This window comes from Lissotriton vulgaris, chromosome 7 (genome assembly GCF_964263255.1).
Source record: "Lissotriton vulgaris chromosome 7, aLisVul1.2, whole genome shotgun sequence".
Classification (NCBI taxonomy): Eukaryota; Metazoa; Chordata; class Amphibia; order Caudata; family Salamandridae; genus Lissotriton; species Lissotriton vulgaris.
The window spans coordinates 1,225,135,404-1,225,156,955 of record NC_141695.1 but is presented as its reverse complement, the minus strand read 5'-3'; the positions used below and the strand labels follow the sequence as shown (position 1 = coordinate 1,225,156,955).

The following is a 21,552-nucleotide window of genomic DNA, read 5'->3' as shown; positions in this document are numbered from 1 at the left end:
GCAGAGCACCCTGTCCAATAACCTCCTAGTTCATCCGCTCTATTTAGAGTCAGACAAATGATCATGTTTCCACTGGCACAGCTTTGTATATTAGCTCGGCTGAAGCAAGGCCAACAGGCAAAGAAACTCAGACCATCTGCCCTATTGGTTCTGAACAGGAATGTACATAAATGAACAACTAACCCCTAGTGTGTGATTAACAAATATTTAGTTTTTCAAAAACAAACTCTCACATTGGGAGTTTGTTTGCAAAAAAAAACCCAAAACTGCTGTGCAGTAGCATTGAACGTGGAGCCTCCACAGCATGGCTTTGCCTGCTTCAGAGAACCCCCTATGCAGGTTAATCCTGCAAATAGGTGGTGGGGAGGAAGCTGAGCTTAAACATAGCTATCACCATGACTCTGAGGCTATTAAGTGCTAGGTGATGGAGGAAAGAAGAAATATGGAGGGTTTACTAAACCAAAATCTGGAGATGGCTCTTTCTGCTTTTTAGATTAATGCACACATAAATCATAAGACACTGATTTCATTGATTGGGGGAACTCATTTCTAACATAATACCCTTCTAAAGCCTCTATGTGTCTTGCAAAAACATGTTATGTGGTCCCAGCTATGTTGCTGACCGAAAGTCTAGAAACTGACTTTCTCTTTTCCCCTAAGGATGGTCTGTCTCCTCACATGTCACTGAATGCTCTCTTAAGATTAGTCTTTGATAGAGGCATTGCACTTGCAATATAAGATTGTCCTCTGTGGCTTCTGACTGTGAGTGAGTGGTTGCAAGGCCGAGGGAAGAACACTCAATATCTCTTGATATGTTATCTGTGAGTGTTAGCACTTATGTGCATTACCTGCATGAGATGAAAAGACAAACACACAACTGATTGTGACAAACAGTAATCAGATGTGAGATAAGGCTATGGCACTTCGTGGCTGGAGTAGGAAAGTCACAGATGGAACCACTCGATGGGGGGGTCGTTTGTTGAAAGATATGGTCAGGATGAAGGGATACTTTGAGCATTTCTAAAATATGAGATATACTTGTGGAGGGTAAAGTCAAGTAATTTGCAATCAATATTACAAATAATTTGAAATACCTACAACTACACCATGCAATCACTCAATGTTCTCTAGATGGGTTTAATTTACCAGAGGCAACTCTTCTGAAATGTAGAGTCCTAATTGAGAAACGTTTTTTCGGTGTCAAAAGGCAAACCTCAGCTTCCTTTAAAACTCCACTTAATAGGAGGCCAGACTGCCTGCACCGTGTCCTGCATCATAGATGAGAAGCAGGGTCCCTTTGAGGACACTGACTGAGTAGTCACATTAATGCGTCCTTGGAAGGTGGCTATACGGGCTAGCCTGAGAGTAATTTAACCTAAACCTCTAAACAAAGCCTGCTATCACAGGAGCAGACTGTATATTATATGCACAATAGTGCATCCCGATTGCCTAAAATGCAGTGAAGAAGAAGGTACGCTCATAGATACTATTAGGCAAAGTCAAACTATCCATGCTTTTGAGGTGTGGTAGTGGATGAAATGTCACAGATAATCAGTGCTAAGGGACCTTGAAACCTTCATTTTTGATTTTATGTATCTTGAAGGATGTTGATCTGACTAGAGCTAAACTTGCCCATGGTTCACTGGGGATCCTGATCACTAAGAGACACATTGGGATGAAATTGACTATTTGTTTTGCTCAGCAAGGACGAGGGACCATCTGGGAATTGACCAATGCTTGGAAGCCAAAATATATTTGTCCAAAGTGTTCCTGGGTTGGCAACAGGTCTTAAAGGTCAAACTGAGAGCCCAACTGGAATTTCACAATTCTTCCAGGCAGAGCAGTCCACCAGACGAAAAAAGACACACTGTGTTGAGTCATACATTGCCTAGAAACAAACCAACCTGAATGTTTTTTTTAATACAGCATACCTGTTACATTTGTGACCATGATATATAGGAGTTGTCACTATTATTCTGTCTATGGGCTAACAGTTACACCTTTACACCAGATATTAGATACATTTTAACCAGCTTCGGCCTCAGAAGAATGAAGTGTCTTCGAAACTGTTACCTGAAGATCATTGCATGTCTCTTGATCAACTGTTCAGCTGGCTAAACCAAGGCACCAGCTTCCAAACCGTAATAATAAGTGTCAATACGACCCATCAGAACTAATTTTAACAACCTCAGAATTACAAAACTTCAAGTTATCTTGATGTTACGCAGTTAGTATAAAACTCCCCGAGCTGCTTTACTAGTATTGCAACTTGTCTCCTGCAGGTTGCACAAGGATCTTTGCAACAACTGCATTTATTCATTAGTCATATCTAGTATAAATCTGTGATCGATCTGCAGGTTGCATGCAATGCTCTGCAGTAGGCTCAGTCTTATAACAATTCTGTAATTCGCACCTGTGGCCATGATTGCACATATATCACACTATTTAGTGCATTAAACGCCTGAGCTATCTTTCCAGTATTGTAAGATTAGACTTTCTGGCTACGCACAGGTATCTGCAATAGGTTCTTTAACCCACAAAGGTATCTTATAAATCAATTTGAAACACATTGAGTAAGGCAAAACAGATCAACCATCACATTTACCTCTTCAATTAATGCATGTGTCCTGACAGGCCATTTACTGTCATTGATTCCCCTCCTTAAGATGCACTACCTCAGGATTCTGCCCCCTGTCTGCCACTAATCCTTCTTCACCCTGTTTGTTAGTTCGACGAGCAAATGTTTCCGTTCCCAGCATTGTTGGGAACCTTGTTTTGCTATTCTGCTATTCATAAGAGTATATTTTGAAAGGTGATGATAGGAAGCATAATTGGGCAGTAGCGAAAAGATGAGTTAAAGTTAAACATCCCACCCCCGCGCAGCACAGGATAAGGGGTCCTAGGGTAGACTGAAAAAGAAAGGGTAAGTGGAGTCAGAGGTCAGAAGAACTAAGCAAAAACTGTCCAATGCAGTCTGTGGCACAGGGCAAGAGCAACAGACCTTCATGCTACTTCCAACAGAATAAATCAGACAAGAACCAGGCCTCCGCTCTGCCACCCTGCCGCTCAAACATATACACAACAGCTGTCTAAGCATGGAGATGTATATATATTGTTAGGCTAACATGTATGACTGTATATAAATCTACCTGATGTCACTGTGAAATGTCTGTTATACAAGATGTATCTCTAAACGACCTCATGTAATGTGATGCGCTCTGATACCCAAGGGTCAGGCCCGCGCTATACAAAAATCTTAAATAAATAAATAAATAGAAGTCAGATAAAGTTCACTGAGATTAATGGGAGAGGTAGGTGGGGCAAGAACCATGCTCTGGTCAATGGAAACATGCTTATATGCCTTTACACTAATAATAACGTAGTACAAAGCATAATACAAACATGCCTTTTTGCCACTTATACTCTTATTTTGAGTTCCTCGTATTTTGGAACAGGCCTACTGGGAACCTGAATCACCAATTCAGTCCAGATTCCCACACCAAAACACGGGATTACACGTTATTTTTCTCAGAATTGGGAATAAGTGATAGACACAAGAATACTGGGTCCTATTCTGTGTGTGTGGTTTCACCTTTATGTGGAAAATACCAGGCCCAAATCTTTATCAATTTATCACCAGTTTTAGCTGCCTAGCACCAACGCAGGCACCCTTATAACCATAGTGCAAGGATACCTTTGATGAGGGGAATAATTGTTTATGTGCAGGAGGTGTCCCTTCCTGCACATAGGATCAAGCCCTGATCTTTGGACTGGGTAAGAGTGGTCTGCTTAATTCAGACACTCTGTTCATCACCACCCCCTTTTCTGAATCGTTTTTGGCCACTATAGGTGTGGCAGGGTATACTCAGACATGAGTCCCTTACTCACTGCTGCATCAGGATTCAAGCAAGCCGGGCCGACGACGGCTGAAATGCCAGAAACCGGTCCCCGGAAGCTTGTCTCCTTTCTGGTGAAGAATTGGCTTGGTAGTTTGGTCTGCCCTGTTCCCATGATGCACTGGGCCAGGGACAGACTGATTTGCATATAGCCAGGTTCTGAGCTGGGATGGGGCAGTGAGTTAAATAACGGTGATGGATCAAGCCCTGATCTTTGGACTGGGTAAGAGTGGTCTGCTTAATTCAGACACTCTGTTCATCACCACCCCCTTTTCTGAATCGTTTTTGGCCACTATAGGTGTGGCAGGGTATACTCAAACATGAGTCCCTTACTCAATGCTCCATCAGGATTCAAGCAAGCCGGGCCGACGACGGCTGAAATGCCAGAAACCGGTCCCCGGAAGCTTGTCTCCTTTCTGGTGAAGAATTGGATTGGTAGTTTGGTCTGCCCTGTTCCCATGATGCACTGGGCCAGGGACAGACTGATTTGCATATAGCCAGGTTCTGAGCTGGGATGGGGCAGTGAGTTAAACAACGGTGATGGATCAAGCCCTGATCTTTGGACTGGGTAAGAGTGGTCTGCTTAATTCAGACACTCTGTTCATCACCACCCCCTTTTCTGAATCGTTTTTGGCCACTATAGGTGAGGCAGGGTATACTCAGACATGAGTCCTTTACTCACTGCTCCGGTACACAGTCAAAATATCGAATTTTTAATTTCGACTTACACTTATATCAAGTTGCTAATATCGATGGGACAGAATATCGATGTCCAGAATATCGATGGCCAGAATATCGACCCTAAGGTAAGTAATATCGAAATTACTTATATCGATAGCATATATATTGATGTAAGTAATTTCGATTTACTAATATGTGTTAGAAATTTTAGTTAAGTATTTAAATTAATTGTTATAATATGTGTTTAATATGTTTTTATAAATAAAAAATATATAAAAGTAAATAATATGTTTTACTACGAGAGCGGGTTGTGGGTTTTTAGGGGAATAGGGTGGGAAGTAATTTATTTGTAATTAAATAATTTTTTTTAATGATTAATTTATTTTGCAATTAAATATTAATTGGCAGTGAATTATTTTAATTGATTAATTGATTAATTAATTGATAATTTATGTATATTTTTAAGTAAATTATATGTTTTACTACTGGAGCGGGTTGTGGGTTTATAGGGGAATAGGGTGGGAAGTGATTTATTTGTAATTAAATAATTATTTTTTAATGATTAATTTATTTTGCTATTAAATATTAATTGGCAATGAATTATTGTAATTGAATAATTGAATAACTAATTGATAATTTATGTATATTTTTAACTAAATTATATGTTTTACTACTGGAGCGGGTTGTGGGTTTATAGGGGAATAGGGTGGGAAGTAATTTATTTGTAATTAAATAATTATTTTTTAATGATTAATTTATTTTGCTATTAAATATTAATTGCAAACAAAACAGGTGATGGACAGAATGTGGATCAATGTCACACATTCACCCCAGTCCAAAGATCTGGGCCCAAATCCATCATTTTTTTGCACTCCACACCACCCTGGGTTAGACAATGGCGATATGCAAATCAGCTCTGACCCTGTGCCCCATGGGAACAGTCCAGTCCGAACTACAAAAGCCATGTCCTTCCCAGAACGGAATCAAGCATCCGAGGACCGGACCGGTTTCGAGGTAACACCTCATCAGCCCGGCTAGCTTGACTCCAGTGGTGTGGAGTGCCTGGGACCCACGTCTGAGCATCCCCAGCGCACTTATGGCGGCAATTGCAAACAAAACAGGTGATGGACAGAATGTGGATCAATGTCACACATTCACCCTAGTCCAAATATCTGGGCCCAAATCCATCATTTTTTTGCACTCCACACCACCCTGGGTTAGACAATGGCGATATGCAAATCAGCTCTGACCCTGTGCCCCATGGGAACAGTCCAGTCCGAACTACAAAAGCCATGTCCTTCCCAGAACGGAATCAAGCATCCGAGGACCGGACCGGTTTCGAGGTAACACCTCTCATCAGCCCGGCTAGCTTGACTCCAGTGGTGTGGAGTGCCTGGGACCCACGTCTGAGCATCCCGAGCGCACTTATGGCGGCAATTGCAAACAAAACAGGTGATGGACAGAATGTGGATCAATGTCAGACATTCACCCCAGTCCAAAGATCTGGGCCCAAATCCATCGTTTTTTTGCACTCCACACCACCCTGGGTTAGACAATGGCGATATGCAAATCAGCTCTGACCCTGTGCCCCATGGGAACAGTCCAGTCCGAACTACAAAAGCCATGTCCTTCCCAGAACGGAAACAAGCATCCGAGGACCGGACCGGTTTCGAGGTAACACCTCATCAGCCCGGCTAGCTTGACTCCAGTGGTGTGGAGTGCCTGGGACCCACGTCTGAGCATCCCCAGTGCACTTATGGCGGCAATTGCAAACAAAACAGGTGATGGACAGAATGTGGATCAATGTCACACATTCACCCCAGTCCAAAGATCTGGGCCCAAATCCATCGTTTTTTTGCACTCCACACCACCCTGGGTTAGACAATGGCGATATGCAAATCAGCTCTGACCCTGTGCCCCATAGGAACAGTCCAGTCCGACACTCTGTTCATCACCACCCCCTTTTCTGAATCGTTTTTGGCCACTATAGGTGTGGCAGGGTATACTCAGGATTCAAGCAAGCCGGGCCGACGACGGCTGAAATGCCAGAAACCGGTACCCGGAAGCTTGTCTCATTTCTGGTGAAGAATTGGCTTGGTAGTTTGGTCTGCCCTGTTCCCGTGATGCACTGGGCCAGGAACAGACTGATTTGCATATAGCCAGGTTCTGAGCTGGGATGGGGCAGTGAGTTAAATAACGGTGATGGATCAAGCCATGATCTTTGGACTGGGTAAGAGTGGTCTGCTTAATTCAGACACTCTGTTCATCACCACCCCCTTTTCTGTATCGTTTTTGGCCACTATAGGTGTGGCAGGGTATACTCAGACATGAGTCCCTTACTCACTGCTCCATCAGGATTCAAGCAAGCCGGGCCGACAACGGCTGAAATGCCAGAAACCGGTCCACAGAAGCTTGTCTCCTTTCTGGTGAAGAATTGGCTTGGTAGTTTGGTCTGCCCTGTTCCCATGATGCACTCGGCCAGGGACAGACTGATTTGCATATAGCCAGGTTCTGAGCGGGGATGGGGCAGTGAGTTAAATAACGGTGATGGATCAAGCCCTGATCTTTGGACTGGGTAAGAGTGGTCTGCTTAATTCAGACACTCTGTTCATCACCACCCCCTTTTCTGCATCGTTTTTGGCCACTATAGGTGTGGCAGGGTATACTCAGACATGAGTCCCTTACTCACTGCTCCACAGGATTCAAGCAAGCAGGGCCGACGATGGCTGAAATGCCAGAAACCGGTCCCCGGAAGCTTGTCTCCTTTCTGGTGAAGAATTGGCTTGGTAGTTTGGTCTGCCCTGTTCCCATGATGCACTGGGCCAGGGACAGACTGATTTGCATATAGCCAGGTTCTGAGCTGGGATAGGGCAGTGAGTTAAATAACGGTGATGGATCAAGCCCTGATCTTTGGACTGGGTAAGAGTGGTCTGCTTAATTCAGACACTCTGTTCATCACCACCCCCTTTTCTGAATCGTTTTTGGCCACTATAGGTGTGGCAGGGTATACTCAGACATGAGTCCCTTACTCACTACTCCATCAGGATTCAAGCAATCCGGGCCGGCGACGGCTGAAATGCCAGAAACCGGTCCCCGGAAGTTTGTCTCCTTTCTGGTGAAGAATTGGCTTGGTAGTTTGGTCTGCCCTGTTCCCATGATGCACTGGGCCAGGGACAGACTGATTTGCATATAGCCAGGTTCTGAGCTGGGATGGGGCAGTGAGTTAAATAACGGTGATGGATCAAGCCCTGATCTTTGGACTGGGTAAGAGTGGTCTGCTTAATTCAGACACTCTGTTCATCACCACCCCCTTTTCTGAATCGTTTTTGGCCACTATAGGTGTGGCAGGGTATACTCAGACATGAGTCCCTTACTCACTGCTCCATCAGGATTCAAGCAAGCCGGGCCGATGACGGCTGAAATGCCAGAAACCGGTCCCCGGAAGCTTGTCTCCTTTCTGGTAAAGAATTGGCTTGGTAGTTTGGTCTGCCCTGTTCCCATGATGCACTGGGCCAGGGACAGACTGATTTGCATATAGCCAGGTTCTGAGCTGGGATGGGGCAGTGAGTTAAATAACGGTGATGGATCAAGCCCTGATATTTGGACTGGGTAAGAGTGGTCTGCTTAATTCAGACACTCTGTTCATCACCACCCCCTTTTCTGAATCGTTTTTGGCCACTATAGGTGTGGCAGGGTATACTCAGGATTCAAGCAAGCCGGGCCGACAACGGCTGAAATGGCAGAAACCGGTCCCCGGAAGCTTGTCTCATTTCTGGTGAAGAATTGGCTTCGTAGTTTGGTCTGCCCTGTTCCTGTGATGCACTGGGCCAGGGACAGACTGATTTGCATATAGCCAGGTTCTGAGCTGGGATGGGGCAGTGAGTTAAATAACGGTGATGGATCAAGCCCTGATCTTTGGACTGGGTAAGAGTGGTCTGCTTAATTCAGACACTCTGTTCATCACCACACCCTTTTCTGAATCGTTTTTGGCCACTATAGGTGTGGCAGGGTATACTCAGACATGAGTCCCTTACTCACTGCTCCATCAGGATTCAAGCAAGCCGGGCCGACGACGGCTGAAATGCCAGAAACCGGTCCCTGGAAGCTTGTCTCCTTTCTGGTGAAGAATTGGCTTGGTAGTTTGGTCTGCCCTGTTCCCATGATGCACTGGGCCAGGGACAGACTGATTTGCATATAGCCAGGTTCTGAGCTGGGATGGGGCAGTGAGTTAAATAACGGTGATGGATCAAGCCCTGATCTTTGGACTGGGTAAGAGTGGTCTGCTTAATTCAGACACTCTGTTCATCACCACCCCCTTTTCTGAATCGTTTTTGGCCACTATAGGTGTGGCAGGGTATACTCAGACATGAGTCCCTTACTCACTACTCCATCAGGATTCAAGCAAGCCGGGCCGGCGACGGCTGAAATGCCAGAAACCGGTCCCCGGAAGTTTGTCTCCTTTCTGGTGAAGAATTGGCTTGGTAGTTTGGTCTGCCCTGTTCCCATGATGCACTGGGCCAGGGACAGACTGATTTGCATATAGCCAGGTTCTGAGCTGGGATGGGGCAGTGAGTTAAATAACGATGATGGATCAAGCCCTGATCTTTGGACTGGGTAAGAGTGGTCTGCTTAATTCAGACACTCTGTTCATCACCACCCCCTTTTCTGAATCGTTTTTGGCCACTATAGGTGTGGCAGGGTATACTCAGACATGATTCCCTTACTCACTGCTCCATCAGGATTCAAGCAAGCCGGGCCGATGACGGCTGAAATGCCAGAAACCGGTCCCCGGAAGCTTGTCTCCTTTCTGGTAAAGAATTGGCTTGGTAGTTTGGTCTGCCCTGTTCCCATGATGCACTGGGCCAGGGACAGACTGATTTGCATATAGCCAGGTTCTGAGCTGGGATGGGGCAGTGAGTTAAATAACGGTGATGGATCAAGCCCTGATCTTTGGACTGGGTAAGAGTGGTCTGCCTAATTCAGACACTCTGTTCATCACCACCCCCTTTTCTGAATCGTTTTTGGCCACTATAGGTGTGGCAGGGTATACTCAGACATGAGTCCCTTACTCACTGCTCCATCAGGATTCAAGCAAGCCGGGCCGATGACGGCTGAAATGCCAGAAACCGGTCCCCGGAAGCTTGTCTCCTTTCTGGTAAAGAATTGGCTTGGTAGTTTGGTCTGCCCTGTTCCCATGATGCACTGGGCCAGGGACAGACTGATTTGCATATAGCCAGGTTCTGAGCTGGGATGGGGCAGTGAGTTAAATAACGGTGATGGATCAAGCCCTGATCTTTGGACTGGGTAAGAGTGGTCTGCTTAATTCAGACACTCTGTTCATCACCACCCCCATTTCTGAATCGTTTTTGGCCACTATAGGTGTGGCAGGGTATACTCAGACGTGAGTCCCTTACTCACTGCTCCATCAGGATTCAAGCAAGCCGGGCCGACGACGGCTGAAATGCCAGAAACCGGTCCCCGGAAGCTTGTCTCCTTTCTGGTGAAGAATTGGCTTGGTAGTTTGGTCTGCCCTGTTCCCATGATGCACTGGGCCAGGGACAGACTGATTTGTATATAGCCAGGTTCTGAGCTGGGATGGGGCAGTGAGTTAAATAACGGTGATGGATCAAGCCCTGATCTTTGGACTGGGTAAGAGTGGTCTGCTTAATTCAGACACTCTGTTCATCACCACCCCCTTTTCTGAATCGTTTTTGGCCACTATAGGTGTGGCAGGGTATACTCAGATATGAGTCCCTTACTCACTGCTCCATCAGGATTCAAGCAAGCCGGGCCGACGACGGCTGAAATGCCAGAAACCGGTCCCAGGAAGCTTGTCTTCTTTCTGGTGAAGAATTGGCTTGCTAGTTTGGTCTGCCCTGTTCCCATGATGCACTGGGCCAGGGACAGACTGATTTGCATATAGCCAGGTTCTGAGCTGGGATGGGGCAGTGAGTTAAATAACGGGGATGGATCAAGCCCTGATCTTTGGACTGGGTAAGAGTGGTCTGCTTAATTCAGACACTCTGTTCATCACCACCCCCTTTTCTGAATCGTTTTTGGCCACTATAGGTGTGGCAGGGTATACTCATATATGAGTCCCTTACTCACTGCTCCATCAGGATTCAAGCAAGCCGGGCCGACGACGGCTGAAATGCCAGAAACCGGTCCCAGGAAGCTTGTCTCCTTTCTGGTGAAGAATTGGCTTGCTAGTTTGGTCTGCCCTGTTCCCATGATGCACTGGGCCAGGGACAGACTGATTTGCATATAGCCAGGTTCTGAGCTGGGATGGGGCAGTGAGTTAAATAACGGTGATGGATCAAGCCCTGATCTTTGGACTGGGTAAGAGTGGTCTGCTTAATTCAGACACTCTGTTCATCACCACCCCCTTTTTTGAATCGTTTTTGGCCACTATAGGTGTGGCAGAGTATACTCAGACATGAGTCCCTTACTAACTGCTCCATCAGGATTCAAGCAAGCCGGGCCGACGACGGCTGAAATGCCAGAAACCGGTCCCCGGAAGCTTGTCTCCTTTCTGGTGAAGAATTGGCTTGGTAGTTTGGTCTGCCCTGTTCCCATGATGCACTGGGCCAGGGACAGACTGATTTGCATATAGCCAGGTTCTGAGCTGGGATGGGGCAGTGAGTTAAATAACGGTGATGGATCAAGCCCTGATCTTTGGACTGGGTAAGAGTGGTCTGCTTAATTCAGACACTCTGTTCATCACCACCCCCTTTTCTGAATCGTTTTTGGCCACTATAGGTGTGGCAGGGTATACTCAGACATGAGTCCCTTACTCACTGCTCCATCAGGATTCAAGCAAGCCGTGCCGACGATGGCTGAAATGCCAGAAACCGGTCCTCGGAAGCTTGTCTCCTTTCTGGTGAAGAATTGGCTTGGTAGTTTGGTCTGCCCTGTTCCCATGATGCACTATGCCAGGGACAGACTGATTTGCATATAGCCAGGTTCTGAGCTGGGATGGGGCAGTGAGTTAAATAACGGTGATGGATGAAGCCCTGATCTTTGGACTGGGTAAGAGTGGTCGGCTTAATTCAGACACTCTGTTCATCACCACCCCCTTTTCTGAATCGTTTTTGGCCACTATAGGTGAGGCAGGGTATACTCAGACATGAGTCCCTTACTCACTGCTCCATCAGGATTCAAGCAAGCCGGGCCGACGACGGCTGAAATGCCAGAAACCGGTCCCCGGAAGCTTGTCTCCTTTCTGGTGAAGAATTGGCTTGGTAGTTTGGTCTGCCCTGTTCCCATGATGCACTGGGGCAGGGACAGACTGATTTGCATATAGCCAGGTTCTGAGCTGGGATGGGGCAGTGAGTTAAATAACGGTGATGGATCAAGCCCTGATCTTTGGACTGGGTAAGAGTGGTCTGCTTAATTCAGACACTCTGTTCATCACCACCCCCTTTTCTGAATCGTTTTTGGCCACTATAGGTGTGGCAGAGTATACTCAGACATGAGTCCCTTACTCATCGCTCCATCAGGATTCAAGCAAGCCGGGCCGACGACGGCTGAAATGCCAGAAACCGGTCCCCGGAAGCTTGTCTCCTTTCTGATGAAGAATTGGCTTGGTAGTTTGGTCTGCCCTGTTCCCATGATGCACTGGGCCAGGGACAGACTGATTTGCATATAGCCAGGTTCTGAGCTGGGATGGGGCAGTGAGTTAAATAACGGTGATGGATCAAGCCCTGATCTTTGGACTGGGTAAGAGTGGTCTGCTTAATTCAGACACTCTGTTCATCACCACCCCCTTTTCTGAATCGTTTTTGGCCACTATAGGTGTGGCAGGGTATACTCAGACATGAGTCCCTTACTCACTGCTCCATCAGGATTCAAGCAAGCCGGGCCGACGACGGCTGAAATGCCAGAAACCGGTCCCCGGAAGCTTGTCTCCTTTCTGGTGAAGAATTTGCTTGGTAGTTTGGTCTGCCCTGTTCCCATGATACACTGGGCCAGGGACAGACTGATTTGCATATAGCCAGGTTCTGAGCTGGGATGGGGCAGTGAGTTAAATAACGGTGATGGATCAAGCCCTGATCTTTGGACTCGGTAAGAGTGGTCTGCTTAATTCAGACACTCTGTTCATCACCACCCCCCTTTTCTGAATCCTTCCTGCACATAAGCAGTCTTGAAATAGCGTTTGGTAACTTCTATGTGTGCTGCTTAACCCCTTCGATGCTGGTGACGGAACCATTCCGTCATCAGTCACGGTTTAGCTTCTCACATTTAGATTCTAAATCTAGAATAGCCTTAGCTCATTGCACTTGTGACTGCTTCAGAAAAATATACCATAAATTCTCTACTAGTTTGAAGATTTCACATTTTTCTCAAAACATTCTGTTGAAGCTGTAATTTTAGTCACCAGTATACAAAAGCGTAATTGAAACAATATGCATTACATCTTTGTGTACTTTTATTGCACAAAATGAAGTGTTAAAAACCACATATTTTACATGCACCGGTGAATTATGGAAAATATTCCACAGCTCGATTTGAAATATAAGTTCCATGATCATAATTCCAGCCCCATAACCCTTTGTAGAGCGTTCCCATTGCCACAATCACTAGCGTTATGCTGCAATGGAAGATCACATTATATATCATATTTAACTAAATTATGCAGCAGTAAAGTACTATGCTGCATTTTGCAGCACATTATATTGCAATATTGTCTTGATATAAAGAACTGGAAACGCATTTAGTTAAAAAGTTTAAAAAATGCAACATATACCTGTTTAACTAACTAATTCAGCCAAAATGTTTCTGCTGTAGGTCAGTCCTATTTGGGATTGTGTTTATTTCTTGAATGCAATAAAATGCATACATTTGTACATCTATTCATACTTGCAAACTGTAGTGTGGCACTCAAAATCAGTTACAAACGCTAAAATATTGGAACAAGGTTTGTACATAAATATCAATAGCATACACATACTTTTCAGCTATTATTTCAAAAGTGGCATCATATATGTACAAGAGCATCTAAAAGAAGCGATGTATTTACCAGAGCCGTTGCGAAGCATTTTTCAACCTTGGTCTTGTCCATTTCATAAGTAGCTAAAATACAGACAAAAATAAAATAATTAGTGACTATGGGTAAATGAATCCAAACTTTTTAAATTACATGCGGCCATTCAATAACTTGGTAGTTGCCTTTCTCTCTTCCTATTTGTATTAAAACACAATTTTCCATGGGTGAAAGCTAATACATCTGTAATTCCATTTACGTTGCTTCAACTGCATAACTTAGGAGTTGCATTGGAGCCTGCCCTCCCCTTCTTTCTCTCTTTCTCCAAGAGCTATGGTTCCATTAGATGAGTGAATTCCAAAGAGAAACATTTTGGTTTGATTTCTAAATACCAGAGTACCCCGTGGCTTATGACCAGTGAGAGCAGATATGTCTGAAATAGCCCTGGGCTTCAAAGTAAAAGAGTACTTCCTATAGCAATGTCCTCGACCATGTATTCATCAAAATGTATTTGCAATGCATAGGACATCTCCTGTTGAGCAAATAATGCTCACCAGTGAAATATTTCTTTTGTGATATTTATCAGTCGTTTGACTGTTAATTTAGCCTGATACCAACCAACATACGCTTCTTTTTATGTTGAGCCGAGGCAGCGCTTGCGCTGTCACTTCGAGACATGCTTTATCAGTCTGTGGGGTTACAGAGAGCCCACTACTTTGAATTTGTTCGTTTCAGTGTCCTATAAAAATCCTTGCTTCCAAGTGGGTATTTTCCCTATTTATCCCTCCTTTTTCATTGTTTATTCCCTCCCATGGAGCAGGACCCTTTTTCTTGAAGCATTCCACTTGTCACATAATAGTTACTTGCTCAGGGACTATTTTGTTAAATCTGAAAGAGCATTTAACACAGTGTCCCTGTTTTGACTAGCTCTTGTGTCTGTTTCTTAAACCCTCCCCTCCAACCAGTCCCTGACAATCTCCCTCCCATTGCACAGGCTCTGGGTCCCTCCCTATTCTTTCTATCAAGAATTTGTACAACTCAGGGGAGGAGAAGTATTGAAAGAGAGGGCGGAACTCACTTACATAATATAAAGTGAAGAAAAACTAATTATTGTGAAATAATCGAATTTCTTCCCATCTATTTATATATGGGTAATCTGTCACAGGAAGCAGAAACATCAATAATATAAGGACAGGGAAGAGGAGAATGGTTAAGGTGGTAATGCTTACATTTCTTCACTTTAAAAGGTATCAAGAAGAATTGGAAAACCTTTGAAATGTTCTCTTTACGCAAAAATATTTATCATTATCCATTATACATAGTATGCAATAGCTTTGAATTATGCATGTGAAAATGTCGTGCAGGTGTGCAAGAGCACTTTTTGTCTATCCACTTGGAAAAAAAGCTTTCAGTTTGGAAAAACCTATTGCTTTACACGCCCAACAATTTGAGGGGTATTCTTTCACATCGTCATCCTGCTTACCAGTAGTGGCTCGTGGAATGAGTACTGCAGGGCGGTAATGCGGGGCGGGGGAGGAGCAGGGTGGGGGGTTGTAAACTATGGAATTTGGCAATGCAGTGCGCGCAATGAAATTTGTTTATTCATTTACTTGTTTACTTACCTCTGTTCGGCCATATGCCGTAGTTTACTACCCCCCCACCCTGCTCCTCCCCTGCCCCCCCCCACCATCCGCAGCACTCCCTCCATGAGTCGCTACTGCTGGTTACGTATTTACTCCTGCCCTATATGTCTCCAACTTCAGAAGATGCTCAGAAAAACATTTATGGATACCAATAAGCAATTATGTTTATGGTTTCTCACTAACATTCAGGACATATCTAGTTCCTTTGTGGGAGGATATTCCGACAGAATATTGAGTTGGAAATGTCGACTTACACAAATTTCGAGTTGGAATTATCATGACACAGAAATATCGACAGCATGAATATCGTGATCCAGAATATCAAATTTAAGGCAGGAAATATTGCTTTTAAAATGTAGAAGTCATTAATATTGTTTGAAAAAATATAGTTGTTTAAAATATCGATTTTTTAATTAGTGTTATGTATTTTATTTTATCATTCAAATTATTGTGATGTATGTTTTTTGTGTAAATATTGTTTATGTTTTTAATATATGTGTTACATTTTTAGTAGTTATCAATTTTATTTTAATTAAATTTTGCCTTTTTTAGTTCTGTAGTGGGTTGTGGTTTATGGAGGAATAGGGTGGGAAGTAATTTAATTATAATAAATAAATTATTATTATTTTATTTATGCATCTTTTTTTAATTGAGATTTTATAGTGTTAATTGTAGGAAGTAATTTATTTGTAATTAATTAATAATTAGTTGTTAATTAACATTAATTAATTGATAATTAATTATGGTAATTTTGTAATTATTTTTAGGTGCGAGTTGTGGGGCTCATAGGTTTGAAGGGTGGGAAGTAATTTATTTTTGATTAAGTAATAAATTAGTTGTTAATTTAACTTAATTAATTGATTGAAAATTAATAATGTGAAATGTATTTTAGCATTGGGTCGTGGGGTTTATAGGGGTAAAGTGTGGGAAGTAATTTATGTTTAATTAATTAATAAATAGTCGTTAGTTTTTATTATTAATTTATTGTAAAATTAATTATGGAAACCGTGTAATTAATTTTAGGTGTTGGTTGTAGGGTTTATACGGGTAAACGTGGGAAGAAATTTTAGTTTAATTAATTAATAATTAGTTCTTAATTAATATTGATTAATTCATTGAATATGAAATATGCAAATTGTGTAATTAATTTTAGGTGTGGGTTGTAGGGTTTATAGTGGTAAAAGGTGAGAAGTAATTTATATTCAGTTAATTAATAATTAGCTGATCATTTATCTTAATTGATAATTAAATGGGGTACTTATTTATATTTAATGTGTGTGGGTTTTACTTTTATAGGGGTAAAGGTTGGGGAGTAAATTAATTTTACTTACTTTATAATTGGTTGTTAAATACTATTTGTTTTCTAATTGAAAATAAGTTTTAATTGTGTAATTAATTATTTTACAGTTTAATGTTAGCTATGGTTTGTGGGGATTATAGGGGTAAATTGTGGGAAGTTTCTTCATTTTTAAGAGTTATAATTTGTTTTTTAATTTGTAATATTTCTTTAATTGGTAATCATTTATGTTAATTATGTAAGGGCATTTTTTTAGGATTTAGCAGTTGGTTTGTGAATTGTGTGGTGTTATAGGGTAGGAAATAATAAAGTGAATGTATGTATTAATTAATGTTTTTGATTCTGAATAATTTCTAATTAAACATATATTTGTTTGAAAATTAATTTTTATTTTATTTAATATATTATTAGTAGGTACTATTCATATGCATTTAACAAAAATATATGTTTTTTTTAATTTGTGGTATTCAATATATTTGTAATTAAATGTTTAACATATTTATACTTTTTTATTTATTTTATTTTTAAAATATTTTTGTTGCTGTTATTATTTTGTTTGTTTTTAATTTTGAACCAACTGGAGTGAGAATATTAATTGTTACCCCTCTGCAATTCAACACTTTCCCTACTGTTACAATTATTGTAGTGGGAATGGTACATTTTATCCCTCCACAATCCGACACTTTTCCTACTGTTGCACTCATTGGAGTGGGAATAGTAATTTTTGCCGCTGCGCTATCCAACATTTTCCCTACTGTTGCACTAACTGGAGTGGTAAATTTCATTTTAAAGATTTTTAAACAGTTTAATGTATTCATTTTTGATAGAATAGAATTTTTAATAGATTTGATGTTATTGATAGAAATATATTTGTAAACTTATATATACATTTAAAATTATGAAACAAATTAAAATTGATAGTTTATAAATTGTTTTAAAGTAAATGTATATATATATATATATATATATATATATATATATATATATATATATATATATATATATATATATATGTAATTATGGATGTGTGGTTTATTTTTTTTAATTAAGTTTATATGATATATTTGTTAAAATGTATATTAAATCTACTTTCTTTTTATTAATTTTATAATTTAAAATATATTTATTATTGTATTATATATGCATATGTATATATATATATGTATATGTATATATATATATATATATATATATATATATATATCTATATATAAATATATATATATATATATATATATATATATATATATATATATATATATATATATATACATATACATATATTTAAAAGTAGATATTTTGTACAACTATACTTTTAACATCTATATTTTCCCCCAATATTTATGTACTTACCTGTTTAAGTATAGGGAGTCATTTTTATTATATCTATATTTTTTACATCGTATTAAAACCATTATTCTATTTCAGGGGGCCAACAAAGCCCCAAATGACTATGGGGGTCATTACGATAGCGGTCAGACTTCTGTCCGACTGCCATCATTGCGGGGATTGGGACCACCCGCCATGTATGCGGCGGTCCTGCTCTCCAAATTAGGATGCGACCGCCACCATGGCGGTCACATTTTGCATTTTAACATTGCAGCTGGTGCTGCTGACTGAAGCACCCGCCGCATTGTTAAAAATGTATGTTGTGCATTTCACTGCACGACGTGGCAGGCACTACACGGTGCCCGCCTCTTAGTGCAGTGAAATGTAAGGTGGTACCATGGGTATCCCCCAGTGCACAAGCACGTCCCCCCAACACAAGGGGGCACGCAACAGGCCCCCGATACCAATCCTCACCAGCCTTTCAATGGCTGTTTAACTGCCACAGAAAGGCTGGCTGCGGCCAGAATCTTAATCTCGTGCTCCGCCAGATTGATTGCCTGTGGTGGATCCGTGGCGGGCGGTGTTTGCTCCCACACCGGTCTCGGACAGATTCCTACGCCATCTTAATGTGATGGGGGAAAATTGCTTTCCGATGGTGTTGCATGTGGAGCGCTGGTGAACTTCAGAAGGTCCGGGCATTAAACAGAAATGTTCCTTGCCCCTTAGAAGAGCCCTACTCTGCAAAGGAGTCTCAAACCGATATGCATGTGTAGGTCTGACATGTGCAATGGTGAGATACATTCTGCAATCTATTAATGAAAACGTGTCCTTGTGCAAAAGTGATCTCATCCATATTATTAGGCAACAGTTGAGTAAATTCCACTCAGCGAGCAGAAAAATAGAATCTTCGAGGATAGGGTCTCCCAAGAAACTTTAAATCATTGACACATTAAAGAGTTTGTAGGTATTCTCAAACTTCCGTCTGACCCCGTCAATCTTGAACATAAGGAGAGATTTTGACCTGTCTAGAGTAAGAATCAAACATTTTCCCGAATGTGAAGGACCACTTCTGAAATTCCTAAGGGTGTGAGAGCGGTTTACTTCATGGCAAAAATAGTCTTTGAATAGCTAGAAAAACAAACTAAAAACTGTCATTACTCAAAGACACTGGCATTTCACAATGCACAGCTGTGCAAGGCGTCCAATTGGACATTAGAGAAATGCAACCGCCAAAGAGAAAAAAAGTGCACGAAACCTTCCAGTAATTCGGACGGAAAAGGTGAGATTGCGCTCGAAAGAGTGTGTATTTCGGAAAGTTGTAAATCTGCCTCCGTGTAGAGTTGTAAATCTGGGAGTGCAGATCTGCATCGTGCTCCGTGAATCAGGATTTATGAGGATAGAGAGGATGCTTACCATGGATGCTGCTCACACCCACCAACAGAAAAACGAGAGCGATCTTCATGGTGAGAGATGCCTGGGGATCGAGATGCGATGTGAGTACACAAGGTTCAATCTCAGGGTGTCTCTGTCAGCCCAGAGCTCCTACCTTTATACTGGAAGCGGCCAGTCAGAATCCTGCCAGTAGATCTGATGTCAGGTCACGTGACAATTGGACCAGTTTGATTCTTGGCTGTGGGATCAATCAATGTTGACTCAACTGGTGCCAGTTTCTCTCCACCTTCATTCTCCTGTTCCATCCAAAGAGAAGAGTTATTACTGTAATTTAAATTTCTCTGGTTGTTCTAAATGAGAGGACAGATAAGCATCTGTGGGCATTTCTATTTTTTAATAAACTAGTTGTTTGCCTTACTTCAATGTTTTTATTTTCTATTTTGAGGGGCTCAGTGCAAGTGTAAGTTAATGACAAGCACGGTCCAGCCACGGAAATGTAACTGTAGCACATATATACAGACAGTGGAAATGTAAAAGAAAGTCAAAATTCGCTGTCGAAGCATATCTAAAAAGAAATGTTTAAGATGGAAGCCGCAGACTTGTCTTTCTTAACTTACTGTCTAATTTCCTGTCGTCTGTTGAGTTTGGCTCGGTAGCTCCTCTTATAGTCTCCATGGGGCTGGCAACTCCAGTTACTGTTCCCAACTGAATTAAGAGGTCACTCGTAATAAGTACGGCTTTTCATCATCCATGGTCATAATTTAAAGCCATTTCAATAGTAGATGTATGTACGAATGTTTAATCTGTAAGAAACATTGTGACCGGCCCAGAGTTCTGTGTGCAGGTTCTAGAGTGTTTGAAGCATCGATCCTGCCCAGTATGCCCACACCTAAATCTAAGTGTTACTGGTTATTTTACCCCAAGTGCAGCAGACCCGCCTCCTCGTGTAGCAGGGCCCCAACCAGGATGGTTTCAGAACGCACTCCTCTCTCGCAGCCAGGTCTACCTCACTTTATGCTTGAAACAACCACAAGGGTTCAACCGAGATTCTCATGAATGAACACGGTATTCAATATATCGAGTACACATATGCTGAGGCAACATCCTGATAATAAAGGGAAAGTGTCTGTGACTAGCACGTAAATATACACACCTCTATCATGTAATTGTCTCCATTGCAGGCCTCGAGTTGCCAGCCCCTCTGCCACATGCCACTCTCCCCGCTGCTGTGCCATTGTCTGTGCTGTCCTAGGTACTGTCCTTTCGCAGCAGACAATCTACAGATTCTAGTAAGTCAACATCCATGACAATATGCAGCATGTCTTTTGTCATCACACCTACCACAACTTCATGTCACATGCATGTCTGCCTCAAACTGGCTTTATTTGACCTGTACAGTCACCCAGGGCACGACTTTGTAGATGTTCAGTCCTTTAACCACTGCAAAACAATGACAACTACCCACACCTATTAACTATTCCCGTCTCTCCACTACTGTAGTGACCAAATATTCTTTGCTAATCACATTAGGGATTAATATTTGACCCACATCATGGGCTACCCATCAAGCTAAGGTTTGACTCTTTGCCCTCCGACACTCTGGTAAACCTGTGGCTGTCACCCAACCACAACTATGTACATCAGTTTGCATATCATTGACCCTCTTTGTGATCTCAGACAAATGTCAGTCCAATTATTGAGTTTTGAAAGTGTAAGGGATATGCTACATCTGTTTCAATTTTACCAACATAAGTTGTCACATCTATCATGGCTGTATTCTCAAATAAGGTTGATGTCTCTTTCTTGTTTTTTTTTGCCATTGCCAACAGCTGACATCACAGTGTCCATCCAGACATCAAGGACCTGTGGCACTATCAAGAGAGGACTGTAACACACACCGAGGAGTAGCGAAAAGTGATCAAAAGGTGGCACATGCTCTGTGGAAAAATACTGCACTCACTCAAAAAATTGTGACAAGCTTCATCATTGGGCTTGCTTACAATACACACCTGCGCAGACAAACGCCTGGGGTGGAACAAAAGGGAGGGTAAGACAATACAAACATGAAAAAGAAATTATATATCAATATGAATTGGGATCACCAAAAGCAAAGTGCAGTGAAGGCTTAAAAATAGCTTGGTGGTGTCTCTGTATAACAATGTATTCCTTTACCCTCTGTCCAGGTTTGAAAACGTGAAGGATGGTAGTGATAGGAGAGATTTCAGAGTTCCTTCACCCCTCCTTACTGCCAAAGTGCTGACATGTTTCAGCCGTGCTAAAAGTGCCCACAGTGTTGGGTCACATTGGCTTTCTTCAGGACAGGGGTGTATT

At 42.2% G+C, this 21,552-nt stretch overlaps 1 protein-coding gene across 1 annotated transcript in view; it reads right to left on the bottom strand.

Annotated features, from left to right (window-relative positions):
• Window positions 1–19,347, bottom strand: part of LOC147703285 (uncharacterized) — a 243,233-nt gene extending 223,886 nt beyond the window's left edge. Inside the window, exons 1-2 of the mRNA XM_086929485.1 lie at window positions 19,243–19,347; window positions 13,597–13,649 (exon numbers count right to left, since the gene is read on the bottom strand). Coding sequence (XP_086785611.1) covers window positions 13,597–13,649; window positions 19,243–19,291 — 102 coding nt within the window. The 5' untranslated portion in view covers window positions 19,292–19,347. The remainder of the gene's footprint in view (window positions 1–13,596; window positions 13,650–19,242) is intronic.
• Between the last annotated feature and the right edge of the window lie 2,205 nt (window positions 19,348–21,552).